Here is a 19506-nt window from a genome sequence, read left to right as displayed (position 1 = left end):
CACAATACGGTGGATGCATAAAAGAATCATAAAGCGAACTATTTTTCTACTGTGTGTTTATTGTTTATGTTATGTGTAATTATGGATCATATTAATGCAACAAATGCGTTGCAGACACAGACTGATGCAGAGCTGGGACAGACCCGGACACAGCGCTCATAGCATGAAGTACCAAGTGATGCTGAGTCATGCTGACAAGCAGCAGATCTTGCTTGGGCTTATCAGTCAGTTGTTTGGGAAAGAGGTTGTACCAAACTCCAAACATTAACAATACATTAAAGTAAAACAGAATGTATACCAAACCCTTTAAAGCCAAAATTGGCATGCAAAAGGAAATGAAGGAGAAAAATACAATTCACTGTTTATAACTCCCCAATTACGTTTAGCCCACTAAACAATGCTAGCTTTTTCATGAATGTTCCAATTGCACAACAAATTCAGTGCATCTTGAAAACCCAGACATCCACAACAAGCTAAACTAAAGATCCAAAGTCCACACGAGAGACTCAAGGCTGGGGCTGAATACAGAAGAAGTTAGTGAGTGAGAGGTCGACACCTTTGTCAGCCAGCTGTTCCAGTAAAGAGGGTGTGATGTTGGGAGTAGAGAGGGTGTGTTGTTAGAATTTACACATTACATTCACACTGACGGTGATTTAGTTAGAAACTAATTTGAGCGTTTTTCTCCTTAGTTCCCTTAGTTACCCTGGTACTGAAACATCCCCCTTCCAGAACACTAGCTCCATATGCGCCAACTATCTGTGTTCAGGGGAGGCGCCAGGAATTTGGGCCCTGTGAAAAATAAAATATAAATTTATATTTTTGTATCATTTCTATTCGTTTTTCTATTTTTTGGGGCCCCTGTCAGTCAGGGGCACTCAGAATCATCCTTATTTTCTCCCCTGTACGGCGCCCCTGTCTGTGTTCATAAGAAAGTATCTGGCATATGCTCCCACCCTCCTGCATCTGTAAGTAGACAAACAGATCTTACTGTCCCAAGATACAGAAGGGAGAGGATGTTGACAGTTAAAACAACCATGTGGCCATATATAGGTTAACATCTGATTGTCTTTTTGGCAAAGAAAGAGTATGGCATATTTGCATTTCATTTGACAGAAATAGATCTGTTGCCTGACAGGCTATTTTTCCTTATTATAGTGGAAGATTGGGTGGATTCAAAACTTTACTTTTTACAGCAAATTTTCACATCCTCTTATTCGAAACTTTAAAAAATATATTTTATTTCAACATTTCAAAACCAGGGACTCTTTAACCCTAACCCCGGGAACTCTCTACCCCTAACCAAAAGAATAAAATAAAGAATATTAAATATAAAATGGCCATAATATACAATATAAAAATACAAATAGTGTAACATGCACGTTTGATTGAAGGTGTCAAAGTGTCATTGTACAGATAGTGGTTAGAGTCAGTGTGAGCCCTTGGCTTTATTGAAGAGGCCAGCAGCGGAGGGGAAGAAACTGTTTTTTTGGCGAGTGGCTGAAACAGGGTTCAGCCAGGGTGGGAGGAGTCGGACACAATCTTCTTTGCTTGCCTCAGAGCCCTCGAGGTGTGCAGGTGCTCGAGGGTAGGCAGGTTGCAGCCAATCACCTTCTCAGCAGTGCAAATGATACAGAGGGCGTATCCAGCAGAAAACACATGTGCAGTATATTCATTTTGGATTTCACTGAGGATATAAATGGCTATATTTATATTTATATAGCCATTTATATGAAATAAATGGCCCCTTCCTAAGAGGAGCTGTATATAATTTATTATAGGTTAACCCTATAAATTAAGCCTCACTCCACAGACAAGACGTGGTCGCTTTTATTGTTGTGAAGCATAAACAAAATACAGATTGTTTTCTTAATGCATTGAAGGACAATATCAAAAAACTTGTTAGAGTAAAAACCTAGGATTCTGGCAGGGGGACAGTTTTCGGTACAACGCCTGCCTCGCCATCCTGAACAATAGGTGGCAATGATGTACCTATTTGAGATTGGTAGCAGTCTGTCGTTAGCCTTAAACTGAAGAAGAAGAAGACGAAGAATTAGAAAGGTGACAAGATGGCTACGGAACCAAACAAGAATGAAATAATGACAATTTTTAAGAAATTAAGATCCATACCAACAAATAAGGTAAAACTACATTATGGTGTGATTTATGTTGCTAGTTAAACGGTAACAAAAAGGTGGCACGTTTTTTCATCCATTTATTGAGTTAGAACTCAGCTATAGTCAGCTAACTGGACTAGCAAACTCAGTGGACGCTTCCTTTCGAATATTCTAATGTTTAATTTGAGCTCCATTTGCTAGTGCTACGGCAGTTTTGTGCAGGTGGTTAGATAGCATTATTGTAGCTAGAGCTACATCTACTCGTGTTATTCGCAGGCTTTTCAGTGGCGTTGGTTAGCAATAGCTAGTATCTTGTAGTCCAAGCTAACGCCGCCGACAAGCTTTTTCGTCGTAAATCCGTCAACCAATCCAGCCACGTATACAGTCTGACTACATACTACTGTAGCTAGCCAAATCGCTACTGTTCTATCTTCCTTACAATCAACCTGAGTATTAGGTGGTAGCATATGTTCCATATTAGCACTGACTCACAACTAGATTTAGGTAGCTACAATCTCCCGTCCTGTGTATAGCTTGAACGGGCCAGCTAACTAAAGACAAATTCGTATTGTTTATGTCTGTTACTGTTAGAGGCATAGTCTAGATTGCTGGCGGCCTTGGATAACTCTCGGTAACACATCCCTTCTGGTGGTGTAATAGTGGGTCTTATAAAGATCGGGAGGAGGTGCGTTGTGCATTCCGACGTGGTTGACTCTAGGGCCACTGCAGAATCAGCTCCGTCCGAGGGTCATTGCTGATCCACTGCGGAGTCCCTGTGATGAAGTACGCTATCCCCGGGAACCCATACTCATAGATGACAAACGGAGTTACTTCATCCTAGCCGCGTTCAGGTACGCCTGCGAGTCTTGGTCCCGGGGACTCGAACCCCTTGTTTAACACAACTGCGGAACCCGAGGCCAGAACTCGATAGTATCCGGTGCCGCACAGTGCTGGTTGCGGTGACGCAGGACGCTGATATATTTCCTGTTAAAGAGTCTTGAACCATGGGGTAATAAAACTGAAGGATTTTGATTGTATTTATTTGAAGATAAAGTGTTATGTAGCACACTCAATGCTCGTACAGCTAAGTAATGATCGGACAGGAGACCGTGATGGAAATAACGTGTATACTTTATGGTGTAAGTTTTCAAGGATAAAGATACCCAGCCTTCAACGCGGGTTAACACTGGGCATTACGGATGCCCCGAGGGAACAAACTTAAATTAATATCAATACACAACATAAAGACCATCAACAGGGACCCTAGCAGTTATAATTTCACACTGTGGAAGTGGCGGATCTTAATGTCTACATTCTTTCCCTGTGTGTCTGTTTACCCAGGCATGCTTTGACTGCGCAGCCAAGAATCCCAGCTGGGCTAGTATACCATACGGAGTGTTCTTGTGCATCGACTGCTCTGGCATCCATCGATCTCTTGGAGTACACTTAAGCTTCATCAGGTAGATCGCTTAAGAATTAGGAATTGGACTCCTGGATGCTCTGTAATAAACACAGTGACACACATTGCAAAATGCTTTTGCTCTTGGTTTCTCTGCACCTTGTCAATATTTTTCAACACTCTTTAAAATATGTTAATCAGTGGAAAGAAATTGGGTACATAGAAGACTAACATACATTTGACTTCTTAGTTTAACCTCTTTTAAATAAACAGTTTTGAAAGGTTTGTGACATTGATGCCTAAATGGTCCATTGATTTATTGTATAATTTAAATTGTACTTTTGTATATATTACATTATATAACAATTTCTTTTTTTTTTTCCATGTATTATTTAGTATTGCTAAGTTTTTTTTTTTTTTTTTTTTTCCATGTTTCTCAAGGTAGCCAGATACTTTGAAGGCTTTGTGTTGGTCATCTGTGCTGTTTAGTCTCAAACTGTTGGGTGAACTGACTGCTTCTGTTTGTCAGATCTACTGAACTGGACTCCAACTGGAACTGGTTTCAGCTGAGATGTATGCAAGTAGGAGGCAATGCTAATGCAGTAAGTTAAAGCAATGATGTGCTTATGGAGGAGCAGCTATAGAGGAGAACAGGGATGGCTCTGCTTCTGGCCTGGCTCCAGCTGGTAGCACTGACTTACTTTGGATTTGAGTAAATTCAGCATTGGGGAAGGGATGTAATTATGGTGAAAGAGACGTCAGTTGTTATGGAGAGGGTGAAATAATGATTTTGTAGGCTTTGTGTTTGTGGTTGTATTCAGTCTTTGATTTGATCTGAATATGGCCTCCTGCCATGGGCTTGTGTATCAAACGTAACAGAAGTCTAAAATCATGTAACTTCCATTAATGTTTTTTCCGTTGTCTAAAGGCAGCATTCTTTAACCAGCATGGTTGCTCCATCAACGAAACCAATGCCAAGTACAGCAGTCGTGCTGCCCAGATGTACCGAGAGAAGATCAGACATCATGCCAATGCTGCTCTGTCTAAATATGGTTCAGATGTAAGTAGAGGGGTTTAGCAATGGCCTTTTATCTGTTTTGGTGTTTGTTTAATATTGTATGTATTTCTGCAAAGTATACACATACATGTATTTTTAAAATGTTTCTAGTCTTAGGCAAAAGTCTTAGGCACCCAATCGTTTTTTACATGAATATCGTCTTAAATATTTCTTGTTTCGTCTTCCGTTTTTGTTTGTATTAGCTTAACAATTATGGGAACTTACACAGTGTTATCGTTTTAATTTAAAACAAGATATTTACAATAATAATGGTTATCACTTGTCACCTACAGTTGTGGATTGATTCCCCGGGAGTGATTGGCCAATCAGCGGCTCCTGAGAAGAAAGAAACAGATTTCTTTGCCGAGCACACTCAGGTATCCTGTCCTTGTGACCCAAGTATACTGTTTTAGGTAACCCTAACAACCAGCGTTAACCCTAATGCTAATTACCAGGGTTAACCCTAATGCTAACTACCAGGGTTAACCCTAATGCTAATTCAGGGTTAACCCTAATGCTAACTACCAGGGTTAACCCTAATGCTAACTACCAGGGTTAGCTACAGGGAGTCAGATGGCTGAGCGGTGAGGGAGTCGGGCTAGTAATCAGAGGGTTGCTGGATCGATTCCCCACCGTGCCAAAATGACGTTGTGTCCTTGGGCAAGGCACTTCACCCTACTTGCCTCGGGGGGAATGTCCCTGTACTTACTGTAAGTCGCTCTGGATAAGAGCGTCTGCTAAATGACTAAATGTAAATGTAACCCTAACCAAACAAGGTGTCTGAACCATTCAGGATTAGGACCTCCATGCTTCATCTTCTGAGAAATATTGCTTCTTTTGCTTTCAGCCGGTGAACAGTTGGGATATGGAGTCCCCCTCCTTGGGAGAGCAGAACGTGCTGCTGGAGGAGCGCTCCCAGCCCCCCGACTGCTGCCTCTCACGTGAGCACCGCACACCCAGCCGGGGGGCAGAATCTGTGGGCAGTAGGGGAGCATCTTGTGGGGGGTAGCAGGGGGTAGTGTGTGAGCAGTAGGGGAGCATCTTGTGGGGGGTAGCAGGGGGTAGTGTGTGAGCAGTAGGGGAGCATCTTGTGGGGGGTAGCAGGGGGTAGTGTGTGAGCAGTAGGGGAGCATCTTGTGGGGGGTAGCAGGGGGTAGTGTGTGAGCAGTAGGGGAGCATCTTGTGGGGGGTAGCAGGGGGTAGTGTGTGAGCAGTAGGGGAGCATCTTGTGGGGGGTAGCAGGGGGTAGTGTGTGGGCAGTAGGGGAGCATCTTGTGGGGGGTAGCAGGGGGTAGTGTGTGGGCAGTAGGGGAGCATCTTGTGGGGGGTAGCAGGGGGTAGTGTGTGAGCAGTAGGGGAGCATCTTGTGGGGGGTAGCAGGGGGTAGTGTGTGAGCAGTAGGGGAGCATCTTGTGGGGGGTAGCAGGGGGTAGTGTGTGGGCAGTAGGGGAGCATCTTGTGGGGGGTAGCAGGGGGTAGTGTGTGGGCAGTAGGGGACATCTTGTGGGGGGTAGCAGGGGGTAGTGTGTGAGCAGTAGGGGAGCATCTTGTGGGGGGTAGCAGGGGGTAGTGTGTGAGCAGTAGGGGAGCATCTTGTGGGGGGTAGCAGGGGGTAGTGTGTGAGCAGTAGGGGAGCATCTTGTGGGGGGTAGCAGGGGGTAGTGTGTGGGCAGTAGGGGAGCATCTTGTGGGGGGTAGCAGGGGGTAGTGTGTGAGCAGTAGGGGAGCATCTTGTGGGGGTAGCATGGGGTAGTGTGTGAGCAGTAGGGGAGCATCTTGTGGGGGGTAGCAGGGGGTAGTGTGTGAGCAGTAGGGGAGCATCTTGTGGGGGGTAGCAGGGGGTAGTGTGTGAGCAGTAGGGGAGCATCTTGTGGGGGGTAGTGTGTGGGCAGTAGGGGAGCATCTTGTGGGGGGTAGCAGGGGGTAGTGTGTGAGCAGTAGGGGAGCATCTTGTGGGGGGTAGCAGGGGGTAGTGTGTGAGCAGTAGGGGAGCATCTTGTGGGGGGTAGCAGGGGGTAGTGTGTGAGCAGTAGGGGAGCATCTTGTGGGGGGTAGCAGGGGGTAGTGTGTGAGCAGTAGGGGAGCATCTTGTGGGGGGTAGCAGGGGGTAGTGTGTGAGCAGTAGGGGAGCATCTTGTGGGGGGTAGCAGGGGGTAGTGTGTGAGCAGTAGGGGAGCATCTTGTGGGGGGTAGCAGGGGGTAGTGTGTGAGCAGTAGGGGAGCATCTTGTGGGGGGTAGCAGGGGGTAGTGTGTGAGCAGTAGGGGAGCATCTGGTGAGGGGCAGTAGGGGGTAGTGTAGCGGGTTGAATATTTAGCATTTAATAAATGAAATCTTGGCACCCCTTAATTATTTTCACTTAGCCCTTGGTAAAGTGTATGGAGGAACACCCCTTGAACTAGATTTTTGTCATAGTCAAACTCATATACAACAATGCAGCAACTAGGCACACATGCGCATATACACACACACATGTCAAATGACAATTATTACTATTCAGAAATACTCTCAAAAATACAACAGCGTTATAACTAGTAAGCTATTGTAAAAGCCATCAAACACAAAAGATAAAATGTGTCGAAATCTTGCAAGGACGCCCACTGCTAGGCTAACCAAGGACGCCCACTGCTAGGCTAACCAAGGACGCCCACTGCTAGGCTGACCCGCCAAAACTGCCACCCACACTTTCCTTTCAACTTCCATATACAGATTATTACATTTTACAACTTTTAATCATCACATTTTTAAAGATCTATGCATCTGCTCAGGCACCCCTAGACCTGAGGCCGGTAACAGTAGCAGGGGGTAGCATGTGAGCAGTAGGGGAGTATCATCTGGGGGAAGAATTTTGTTGGCAGTAGGGGAGGAACATGTATGTGGGGGCAGTAGGGGAGGAACATGTAGTGGGGCAGTATGTATGTGGGGGCAAATCTCCTCATGACCTGTCAACTATAGTGGCTGACAAGCTGCTCAGTCTTCAAACTTCAAAGTTATGACCTCAACTGAGTACAACGGTACTTAGGAATGGTTTGCTAGTCACAATGTTAGTTTCCTCAAGGATCACAATGACTCTTGCTTAGAGACTTGTTGCTGTTGTTGGTTAGTGGTAACTGATTTAAATTGTTGTACTCGCTGTGAATGTATTTTTTTATTTTTTACTGTTGCTTGCTTTTCTACAGGTACACTTGCACTTATAGCGAATCATGTTAATACATGCTCTGATGGTTCTTCCCTTAGGCACTTATTTTGGTTGTTCACAATATGTGCTAAATGTTTTGGCTACCCGCAATGTTTTTGGGGCTATCTTGTTGTTATTATCAGTGACCTATGCACTTTGTAAAGCTCTTTCTTGAAAGTCGCTTTGGATAAAAGTGTCTGCTAAATGAATACATGTAAATGTAACTGAATCCCGCAGTGGATGTATAACCATTTGTTTTTTGTCATAAGGGTAAACACAACTCTCACACAAAGTAGATTCTGTATTGAATGATAACTATAAGGACTTCTTTCCCGTAACATACATGGGGTTTTGCACTCACCTGAAGAATTGTGTTTCATTCAGAATCGGAGGGTCCTAACATTGAGGGACTGAGTTTGTCACCCAAGCAAGCGGGCGGTGAGTCCTTGAGATCTTACATTTACGTCTTATCTTTTTTATTACATTTTGTTACTGTTGCACTGTTTTTGCTGTCTAAAATGGAGAACATCTTTATAATAGATTTTAGCAAATGTATAGCAGTCACTATGCCTTAGAGGTCTTTCTCCCACTGCAGCCCAGTAGTTACGGATACTGTGTCTTTGGGTCGTTCAATCAAACCAATGTGATTGTTCCGTTCCCAGAAGTCCCTATTCCTAGTTGGTTGGCACAGCCTCTATGGTTGCCATGGTTAAACAGTCCTGATTATGCTTGCAATCGTCTATCCTTTCTGTTGTATTACCCCTCAACTCAGTATTTTAGGAGAGATACGCAGTATGTTTTTGGCTTTTGCACCAGCTTTTATCAAAATTGATGAGAGATCCTTAAAGATGCCTATTATGATTGCCTACAATGTTTTGGGGCTATCTTGTTGTTATTATCCGTGAGCTATGCACTTTGTAAAGCTCTCTCTTGGAAGTCGCTTTGGATAAAAGCGTCTGCTAAATGAATAAATGTAAATGTATTATGTTTCAAAGTCATTTTGTGTTTCAGATGTGAAACCCTCCATTATTGGGAAGAAGAAACCGACCACGGCTAAGAAAGGGGTGAGTATCTGAGGACAGATCCTCCAGGTGCAGTTTAGGGTTCATTAGGGTTCAGTCATAAACAGCCTGATGACCGATTTCCTGTTCCAGGCCCTATTGGGGCCAAAACTAACTTAATGGGGGCCTGGAAGGCCAGGGGGTTATGGTTAGGGGTGCTGGGTGCGGTTGTGACTCTCTGCTGTCCCACAGCTGGGGGCCAGGAAGGGCCTGGGGGCCCAGAAGGTGAGCAGTTCCAGCTTCTCCCAGGTGGAGCAGCAGGCGCTGGAGGCTGAGAAGGTGAAGGAGGAGCGGGCGGAGGAGGCCAAGAAGCAGGGCGAGGAGTCTATGTGAGGAAGCTGCTCTGTCCTCAAAGTTTTCACATCGCTGTTGTTGAATAATATTAATGTGGGGTTGTATTCATTTCAAATGATGACGTTGCAGTGTAGCATCAATGCGGTTGGCCTACAAGGAACTGGAAATTGACAGAAAGATGGAGGATAAGAAGATGAGCAACCTGGAGGGGAGGAAGAGAGAGCAGGCTGAAAGGCTAGGCATGGGATTTGGCAACAGAAGGTAACAGTAGAACATAAATTAATTCATATTACTAATTAATGAGAACATTACAATTGTCTTCACTGCTGTGGTAAGGCCTCAGCCTTACATGGTACGCAAACCAATCTGATGAGTTGTGTCAGATACGTCTAAACTAGACTAATTTATGGTCAGAGGAATAATGAGTAGATCCTTTAAGCTTACATAATGAATGCACAGTGTTGGCTTAAAGTTGTATTTTCTATCCCAGTGCCGTCTCCCACTCAGTGATGTCGGAGATGCAAGTGATCGAGCAGGAGACTCCTGTCGGGGCCAAGTCCTCTCCTCGCTCCAAACTGGACATGTTTGATGAGCCCGGCTTCACATGTGGACCCCCCAAGTAGGTTCATACTCTTGCCTTTCATTGATTCACAATTAATTTCACTATGTGTTTACTTTGGTAATGAACCCACACAGGTCATGTGTGTGTGATTATGCAGTGGTCATGTGGTGCTGGTGTATATAGTGTATCTCTAGGGTTAGGTACAAGGATAACTGTGTGTTCTGGGTGCAGGTACAAGGATAACTGTGTGTTCTGGGTGCAGGTACAAGGATAACTGTGTGTTCTGGGTGCAGGTACAAGGATAACTGTGTGTTCTGGGTGCAGGTACAAGGATAACCATGTGTGTTCTGGGTGCAGGTACAAGGATAACTGTGTGTTCTGGGTGCAGGTACAAGGATAACTGTGTGTTCTGGGTGCAGGTACAAGGATAACTGTGTGTTCTGGGTGCAGGTACAAGGATAACCATGTGTGTTCTGGGTGCAGGTACAAGGATAACCATGTGTGTTCTGGATGCAGGTACAAGGATAACCCATTTACCACCGGGGACAGTTTTGGGACCCGGTGGGATGCCGAGGGAGGGACTGCCTCCTTCACCTCGTCTTGGGCGCTTGAGAAAGTGGAGCCCAAAGAGGAGGTCACCATCTCCAGCATCCAGCCCATTGGAGAGAGGTGAGTGTGATTAGGGCTGTGTGTGATTAGGACGTTTGTGTGTGTGAGATCAGCACTGTGTGTGTAGAACATGATTGAACCCAGTAGTGATGCTTGCTGCTCGTGTGATCAGACTGCCCAGCCGTCGCAAGGCAGAGGCGAGCGTGTCCGTAGCAGAGTCCAGTGAAGCCAGGCAGAAGTTCGCCAACGCCAAGGCCATCTCCTCAGACATGTTCTTTGGACGTGAGAGCAATGCAGAGGTAAATAATGAAATACAAATGCTGGCCATTCAACTTATTGGGTGTACATGCCTATGGCAAGGCTCAACCTATATTCTCTCATATATACGTATATGTATATGTATATATATATTAGTGCTGTCAGTTTAACGCGTTATTAACGGCGTTAACGCAAACCCAAATTAACGGCGTCAATTATTTTATCGCACGATTAACGCTCTTTTTGGCCTAGCAAACTTTGTAGTTTTTTTCATATGCTGTTGCAACAACTACCGACGTTAGAAAAACTACAACACCACACCGGATCTAGCTAGACCGGAAACAAAACAACAGGCACGCCAGACACTTGTTTGGCTTGCGAGCTGGCTAAAGAGTAGTAGCAGAGCCCGTTTACGGATATTAAACATTCTCTGGTAGTAGGCTAACGTTACGTTTTGAGTGGATGACGAGCGCGAGATGCCGAAATGGATGCCAATAAGATTCTGAATGGAAAGTTTGCTTTTAAAAAGTTGCCAAATGGTTCTATTGACAAGACCAGTGATCTGTGTGTTTTGTCGTTGTAAACTGAGCTATCATCGCAGCACGTCCAGTCTGAAATACCACTTGATGGCCAAGCACACAGCTGATGCGAATTCTCTGCCCCCTCGTCAAAGCCAGGCGATTGCAATGTTGTTTTCAATAAAAAAAATATTTGCACAAAGCAATCCGAACCACTGTTCTATGTTGATAAGAGCATTAAAATTTGAAAAAAGATTGGGACAAAAAGAAATCAGGGACATTTAGAATAGATAAAAATGTGCGATTAATTGTGATTAATCGCGAGTTAACTATGACATTAATGCAATTAATCGCGATTAAATATTTTAATTGTTTGACAGCACTAATATATATATATATATATATATTCCCACCCTTAAAACTTTGCCATACATGGACAATGTCGGCGTAAAAAAGTTATTCTTGGTCCTGATCGCATTGCTTGTATCCGTGAAAACGTTCCGTTTGACGGTTAAGGCATAATTACAGTTTTTGTGGAGAGTGAAGCTAATGGTGGCTAACTAGCCACAGTCACTAAAGTGACACCATGCAAGTTAACCTATAGTAGAACATACGTTTAGCAGCTTGTTAATTTCTGGGAGATAGCTAGCGACCTAAAATGGTAAAACAGCCACAGAAACAGCACAGGCAAAGGCCAGGGTGATAACATATAGCTAGCCAGTTTCCAGGCTGCGATATCAAGACCCTTTTTTTGACCGCCTTTCGACTGGTTAGCTCTTGCGATTCCCACACATCAGTGGGCTAGTAGCACTAGCTTTGCTTTAAAACTGACCCCCTAGTCTAAAGACAGGGATGTTGTTACTGACACAGAATGATCACTTCCAGTAAACTTATTTTAGCCAGTTGTCCAGAAATACATTTCAAGCATATTTACGTTTTTGGGGGCATTTTTTTGTTTACAGATGGTATTGTTTTAATTGCAATTCTGCCAAGATATTGCCAGTGACAACGTTGTTAGATTTAGGTTAGGACAGTTTTTACACAAGATTGCCCTATTTCTTTCTATTTTCATGCCAAGAGAACCCTGTGTCATTCTACACTTCAAAATTAGTATTCTGAACTATAAATTAGCAGCAAACAATGCAGCCTATGCTTTTTAATCTATGTCATCTTTATAAATAAAAAGTATGCATACTTAGTAGGGGTGTAACAATATATTGTGGGACAATTTATTGCAATACAACCTTTTTACAATATATATCGTAGAGTTATGGCAATATTTTTACAATACAACGCGACCTACTCTACACCTGAATCATGCGTGCATTCACAGAAATCGCTTGAACGGAGTTAACTAAATTGTTTCAAAATTATTGAAAATGTTTAATGTTTTGGAAATAAATATGTTAAATGAATTTCAGTATAATTTAAAATGTTGTTCAAAATATTGTGATGCGTATTGTACACCCAGTATAGTAATATGTATTAAATTGTGAGCTGAGTGTATTGTTACACCCCTAATACTTAGGCTATTTAAAATATACAGAAATATCAGTTGTAAAATTTCAGTAACAAAACCGACCCATCATCAACCGACGCAAGCACACCTCACAATTTCCCCAGAAATTGTACACTCTCTAGTTTAAAATTCCTTTTCATGCTAAATAAGTATTTATCCTCTATATTATTTACGTAACCAATCAAAGATCTGTAATTTGAGGTCCAACAATCGAATCAGCATGGGATCTAAAACATGGCAACATTCCAGGGTCATTCTTCTGGATTGCATTAATAATATATATTATTGTTCCATAGGGACAGTAATGAATGTGTTACACGTAGACAATGGTTCAGATGGAGGAAGTGTGATGAAGGTGAGGGAGTCGGGCTAGTAATCAGAAGGTTGCTGGATCGATTCCCTGCTGTGCAAAATGACGTTGTGTCCTTTGGTAAGGCACTTCACCCTACTTGCCTCGGGGGGAATGTCCCTGTACTTACTGTAAGTCGCTCTGGATAAGAACGTCTGCTAAATGACTAAATGTAAATGTAGGTGAAGAGTTTGTGTGGGGTAGAGATTAGTGGAAGAACACAGACTTGCAGCAATGAATGAAACCATATCATCGGGTACTGGACTTGATCTATTTCCTGTCCACAGCAGTCTTATCTAAGTGTAGGAGGACATTGATGTAAATGTGTTTTTGTTGCAGTATGATGCAAAGACACGCTTGGAAGGCATGTCAGGCAGCACATCAATCAGCTCTGCTGACCTGTTTGGAGAGAGCACTGATCGCACAGGTAAAACATTCCCCAACCAACCCTAATCTACAGGTAACCCTCACCCTAACCCACACCAGGTAAACCCTAACCCACACCAGGTAAAGGTTACTTATTGATGCTATTTTCAACTGTTCCTGTTAAAAACAGATGTTAAGTTGATTCTGACCAGTGAAATACTGTTTCAACACTTCTGACCCTTAATCTGCTGCTGTACCAACTGCACTATTTTGTATGTTGCTTTGGATATAAGTGTGCTAAATCTAAAATGTGTTTTTACCTGTGCATGTGTTTAGCAATGGCTTGTTAAACCTCCACTTCTCTGGGGTTTGTGGTTGTCCTGCAGGCGTGTCTGGCTTTGACAGTGTGCTACCCACCAGCCCTGACATCGCCCAGTTCAAACAGGGCGTAAAGACGGTGGCTGGCAAGATGGCGGTGCTCGCCAACGGAGTCATGAACACCATCCAGGTGAAGGAACATAACAATATAAACAGAAAAGTATCAAATGTTAACCTATTCGCCAACATAAGTGATCATATTGACAGAGAGTGGATCTGACACTCACAAGTCCTTTTCCTCTTTTGTGCTAATTAGGATCGCTACGGCTCCTACTGATCAGCCCTGGAGGATCAGCCAGTGTTGTCTCGGAGAAATGACTACTGCTAAGTGTTCTGCAGTCTGCCGTGTGTGAGAGGAGAGGTCTCCCTGTGTTCCTTCACTTGTAGAGAGCAACAATCGGACAGTATTTATTTTTCTCTGAAGTACAGCACCAGGATTCCAGTTTTAACCTGTATTTTATCCTGTTTTTGGTCAACAATTTCACAGATTCAGAATTAGATTCAAGTGATAAAATCAAACTGACATATGATACCATTTTATGGATGTCTCTAAATTGAAGACGTGTTATTTTAGAAACACTGGAACATCACTCATTAGTAATTATAATTCATTTTTTGGGGGGATGGGATGATTTTATAACAATAATATACTAAAGCTCAATGACCATTTTCTCCCATTTAATTTGCGTTCAGTACTTGCTGATATTACCAGTTTTTTGGGGATCCAATTTCAATTGAGGTAACCTCCAGGATATAAAAATGTTTAAATGGTAAACTAAAATGGTAAACTAAATACAATCATTTTAAATTGTGTGTAACTGCTTATTCAGTTTACAATAAGAGTGTGTCTTAGTGTCCTGACTAACAGGCTGCTGTGTGTCTGGGCGTCCAAGGATGCACATGCAGCATGTTGCCAAATAAACAACTTTGTCCATCACCTTATTGGCTTCCTGTCAAAAGCAAACTGCAACAAATTGAGTTGCTTCTAACATGGCCAAAGATGTTGAAGATCATTCTTGTAATCATTCTTGAAAATCACTCATTTTCATGAAACCTTTGGTGAGGACACTGCTAGTGTTTGAAGGACAGAGTGTAGGGGGGAACCTGAGACAACAAGACTGATGTGTTCTGCAGTGCAGCATCAGTCTTGTTGTCTCAGTGTGTGTATATTGGACCCACTAGTTATTGTCATAGTTCAGGAAGGGTTTGGGTTACCTAGCTGTATCCCATCCATTGATCTGATAATTAACTAATGTTGTCATAAATTCACTAAATTGGCACCAAAAACAAATTTACTTGTTGAAACTAGTTTTATGAAGAATAAATTGTCAAAATACACTTACTATTTTGACCTGTGGAATCAGCAAATACTCCATAGGATCACATGAAACCAGTTTAATAATGGTGTGTATGTCTTAGTTTGATCAAGTCAATCAAAGGCTACCCTCTACACAGCCTGGGTCCATGAGACACAGTAGATTTCTATAAAATATCAGTCTCAGAATTAGCTTTATTTGCCATGTAAGTTCAAACAAACAAGGAATTTACTGTGGAAGAAAGGAGCATACAATAAACATACGAGTATGATCTGACCCTGACCAGGGGTGTTAGGCTAATGTTTGAGCATGTGCTCATGTATTTAAACAGAAATCTCAAAACAAATGTCAGTTCTACAGGTGAAAACGACAACAGTACCACAAATGTTTTTTTTCTTCATATTCACATCCATGTTTTTATATAAACAAGTTATTGCCCAGCTGCCTGTGATCAAATAGATATTTTGACATTACAACAAAGCCATGTTGGGATTGTGGGAAAGACTGGTGATCTGTCGGGCAGAGTCACCTTCTGCTTTAGGTTTGCTCTCCTGATTCAAAACCATTAAGTGTTTTTCCTCATTCTGTTGTTTGCGTGTGGTTTGATTTTACCCACCTAATTAAGGTCGTCATTTTCTAAACTAGTTTTAACATTTGAAACTTGAAATGCTTTAGTTGATGTGTATTGTGGTGGATCAAATGTTATAAAGAGGCATATTTATCTGTAATAGCGTCTTTCATGATTCATTTACATTACATTTACATTTAGTCATTTAGCAGACGCTCTTATCCAGAGCGACTTGCAGTAAGTACAGGGACATTCTCCCCGAGGCAAGTAGGGTGAAGTGTCTTGCCCAAGGACACTAATTGAATTGTTAGGGAAGTCATTTACAAAACCCAAAATTATTTAGTCATGAAAACGGTTGTGGTCAGGTTTGATGTTGAAGCTCGCTTCCATGATGCTGCATGTTGTAAGAAAAATCAAGTTCAAGACTAGGCAGAAGTTGGTAAACAGGTTTCCTACGGAGGGCTGTTGGCTTCGGAAATCAAGTGGCCAGAGGAGTGCAAGTGTGTCCGGCCCAAGGTCAGTTTCAGATCACTTAATCCACGCCAATTTCTTGACTGAGAAAATCGTAAACCAAATACGTAAAGTTTAGTTTTGAATTCATACAGTCATACATATATCAAGCCCCATAGGCTTTTAACAAGAGGGTTGCGTTAAACAAGCTGGTGTGATAGAAACTGCGTTGATTCCCTAGACGAATTACACTTCCACTGGACATGCGCTCTAAATCATCAGACTCATTATCACCGATAGGAGACTCAACTCGGTTCACTTTATTGATCCCGAAGAAAATTCAGGACTGAGGCTCAGAGCTACCCCTGAAATGCCTAGGGTCCGGCGGAAATTCAGAAGGGCGTCGGGGTGGTGAGCGGTAAAATAACTTAAAACTGGTTCAAATATTTCTCCTGCATGCATGAGCTTATGAGGCGTTTTTATTATAGCGTCAATTGATATGGATTAAGGCTGAAAGAGTGTCTCTCTGGGCCTAAAGGCTTTAAATCAGGCGCTTGTGACTTGAAGCTTGCTTACACCCCCACCCGCCACTCTTCTTCTGACAACCGTCTGGTGGTCCCACCGCTCATGAGCGCCCGCGGTCCCAACAAAAGCTTCTCCTGTCTGGCCCCCCAATGGTGGAATCAACTCGCCACCTCCATCAGGGATAGGCTACGGACTGTCTCCCCACCTTCAAGAAAAGGCTCAAGACGCACTTGTTCCGGGAGTACAACGGCACTTATCAATGATTGGCTGGATGTTAGTTTTCCCCCAGGATCACAATGACCCTTATTGAGACTTGTTGCTCTTGTTGGTTTTTTGTAATAATCTTAAAAGTAGGCCTATTGTACTCGCTGTGAAATATATTATTGTTGCTTTCTTTTTCCAAAGGTACACTCTTGTACTTTTGAGGTTCTTACTGTTTAATTGTAACTTTTTTAACTACATGCCCTTATTGTTCTTCCCCTTAAGGACTTATTTGGTTTCACAATGTATGCAACATGTTTGGCTACCCGCAATGTTTGGGGCTATCGCGTTGTCATGATCAGTGACCCATGCGCTTTTGTTAAACTCTCTCAAGTCGCTTTGGATAAAATCGTATGCTAAATGAGTGTGTATGAATGTAAATGTAAATGTTGTTAGATTAATTTAAGAGCCAGTCTTCTCATTTGAACCCATAGTCTTAATAATTTAACAGAATCTTTTTTCTATGATTTTGGGCATGAAATTCACTTTTCACGTTAGAATATTGTTGCAAATTTTGTTTCGTAACTTTTATTTAGAAAAGCATTTCACGTAATCAACCGGAAAAGGAATTCCTTAATGAGGCTGGCTTCAACTTGCTGCCGACAAAGACGAACTACGAAATAATTGATAGAAATAAAAAATCAAGTAGTATGCAAAGTTTGGTGCAAAGTTTGAGGGAACAGAAAGTCTAGCTGTTTATAAGAATGTATTAAATTTTTAAGTGAATTTGAAGTTAGAAAAAAAGTAGATCTGTGCTACAGCCAGACAGGCTGTGTTGAGTAGTGGTGATGTGGTGACGCGGCTCGCCGACGGGAGGCTAAAGCAACTTATCTTGCTAGCTAGCTAGCTGGATTAGACGTTCGAAAATGTTTTCGGAAATCTGATCTGACTTTTCCTGTCATGGAATATGGAGTAAGAATTGCTTTTTGCTAGCTAGCCGGTGAGGTTACAACTGTTAGGCTACCACTTTGGTTCGTAACTAACGTACTTTTGAGCTATTTAGCCTAAATTGATAGTTTCTTGAGACTGTTGCTAGCTACAGTAGCTAGCAAATACTTTGAAGTCGTTATAAACAAACTACAGTAGACCCTGTTGCTACCAGTAAGATCATTATCTTCATTGTTAAAACTTTCGGGGTACACCTAGTAAAGGAAATATATTTGGCAAAACTTGACACTGTTTTCCATATTGGTGTCTTAGGGTACAATTGGTAGCCAACTCGGTTTACGACTATCCAGCTGAAGTATAGCATAGTCGGTATGAGTCTGGTTTTGCGGCCTTTGGAATTATTTTCTTTTTCGACAGTTGTTTGGATCTTTGGTACTTTGTATTTTATATTTTTCTTTTAACATTTTCACGTTACTTTGGAAGCCAAGGCAGATCTTCGCGAGGTACCAAATTATTTTGCGGCAAAAGAAAAGTGGACATCATAAAGGACCTCAGTTAGCTAGCTAGCTAACCTAAGACACTTATCAAAGGTAAGATGACTAGCTCTATATAACTATTAATGTAAATCAACGGAAGTTGTAACAATGCTTATTTTTTCCTCAAGTTTTGTGATTTATAGTATTAATTTGTCAGGTAATATATCACATTCATTTATTGGAAACATCTGAGGCTAGTGGTAGGCTTGACACAGAACTTTGGATTTCTGATCAGAAGTCAGGAGACTATATTGACTTCTTTGACAAATCGCTAATTCATGAGTTTTTTAAAGTCACGTTCCATCGCTGAGACCTACGCGACGGCATAAAATGCCGTTTGGCTTTAATGTAATTAATTGTTTTACGTCAATAACTTAAATTGATAGCATATGTATAAGATAAGGGTGGGCTATATCCAAAGAGAGTGATTTGTTGTCCATGAATGCTGTATTTATTTAAACTACAGAAACATTATGACGCATTAGTTAACTAGTTACCTAGCTTGCTAAACTACTGACGTACGTTCACGTTGCAGTCTAAGAATGTATCGACATGCTGGACAGGAGCCTTTTGACAAGCTGGTGTTAAAAGCCAACTCTGTGTCTACTTCTTTACAAATGTCAGGATTACTTTTCTGTTGACGTTACAAAAAGCATGATCTTTTTAAATGTTGTATGAAGTTATCGGTTAGTCACAATGGAACATGCTGTTACCTTACACCCAGCCATATATGACGGAATTTGCATGGACGTGTTCCCCTCTCCACGCATCTGGCCATGAAAGTCTAAAAGTTACATGTTACAATCATGGTTTAATGGTCATCACACTTTGTCGATGACTTCACACTTTGTTGATGACTTCAAAATTAGTAACACGTTTATTGCCAAGTAGGTTTTCAGATTCAAGGAATTTACATTGGTGATATGATGCATAACAATAAAGATATAGTGCAATGACAAAAACAGGCGGTGAAAATACATTGACTTAAGTGACAAATTAACAGTAGATGTGTTATAAGAAGATAGGTCAGTGTGGGTCAGGCCTTGCTGATGTGGCTGTAGAGTTATGGGGTACTAAGGGAGGGTGTCCAGGGTGGAGGGTGTCCAGGGTGGAGGGTGTCCAGGGTGGCAGGGTGGAGGGTGGCAGGGTGGAGGGTGTCCAGGGTGGAGGGTGTCCAGGGTGGAGGGTGTCCAGGGTGGAGGGTGTCCAGGGTGGAGGGTGTGGAGGGTGGCAGGGTGGAGGGTGTCCAGGGTGGCAGGGTGGAGGGTGTCCTGGGTGGAGGGTGTCCAGGGTGGAGGGTG

At 42.5% G+C, this 19506-nt stretch overlaps 2 protein-coding genes across 13 annotated transcripts in view; both read left to right on the top strand.

The window, feature by feature from the left end:
- The first annotated feature begins 2020 nt into the window (after positions 1-2020).
- On the top strand, positions 2021-14598 carry arfgap2 (ADP-ribosylation factor GTPase activating protein 2). The gene is made up of 16 exons (XM_084682009.1): positions 2021-2138; positions 3456-3574; positions 4043-4115; positions 4442-4573; positions 4864-4947; positions 5418-5511; positions 8132-8185; positions 8759-8811; positions 9001-9137; positions 9232-9363; positions 9593-9721; positions 10181-10333; positions 10446-10572; positions 13257-13344; positions 13670-13791; positions 13918-14598. Exons 1-16 carry the CDS (start codon positions 2067-2069, stop codon positions 13936-13938), a joined length of 1590 nt encoding a protein of 529 aa, XP_084538135.1. The 5' UTR covers positions 2021-2066; the 3' UTR covers positions 13939-14598.
- A 1940-nt stretch (positions 14599-16538) lies between these two features.
- The window catches only part of ppfia1 (PTPRF interacting protein alpha 1), a 35110-nt gene continuing 32142 nt past the window's right edge, over positions 16539-19506 (top strand). For 3 of the 12 annotated variants that reach the window (XM_084682745.1, XM_084682749.1, XM_084682744.1), the window contains exon 1: positions 16541-18259. The gene's annotated coding sequence lies outside the window, so the exon portion shown is untranslated. Of the gene's footprint in view, positions 18260-19506 lie in introns of all 12 variants that reach the window. The other 9 variants (XM_084682746.1, XM_084682752.1, XM_084682747.1 and 6 more) reach the window with 7 other exon arrangements.

Source organism: Hypomesus nipponensis, chromosome 19 (assembly GCF_054491055.1).
Source record: "Hypomesus nipponensis isolate SF chromosome 19, ASM5449105v1, whole genome shotgun sequence".
NCBI lineage: Eukaryota > Metazoa > Chordata > Actinopteri > Osmeriformes > Osmeridae > Hypomesus > Hypomesus nipponensis.
This window is presented reverse-complemented; position numbering and strand designations above follow the sequence as displayed.

Coding starts and splice junctions, on each gene's coding strand:
- arfgap2 (XM_084682009.1), top strand. CDS start 2,067: ATGGCTACGGAACCAAACAAGAATGAAATAATGACAATTTTTAAGAAA. Junction 8,186..8,758: donor GTCACCCAAGCAAGCGGGCG/GTGAGTCCTTGA, acceptor TTTGTGTTTCAG/ATGTGAAACCCTCCATTATT. Junction 8,812..9,000: donor CGACCACGGCTAAGAAAGGG/GTGAGTATCTGA, acceptor GCTGTCCCACAG/CTGGGGGCCAGGAAGGGCCT.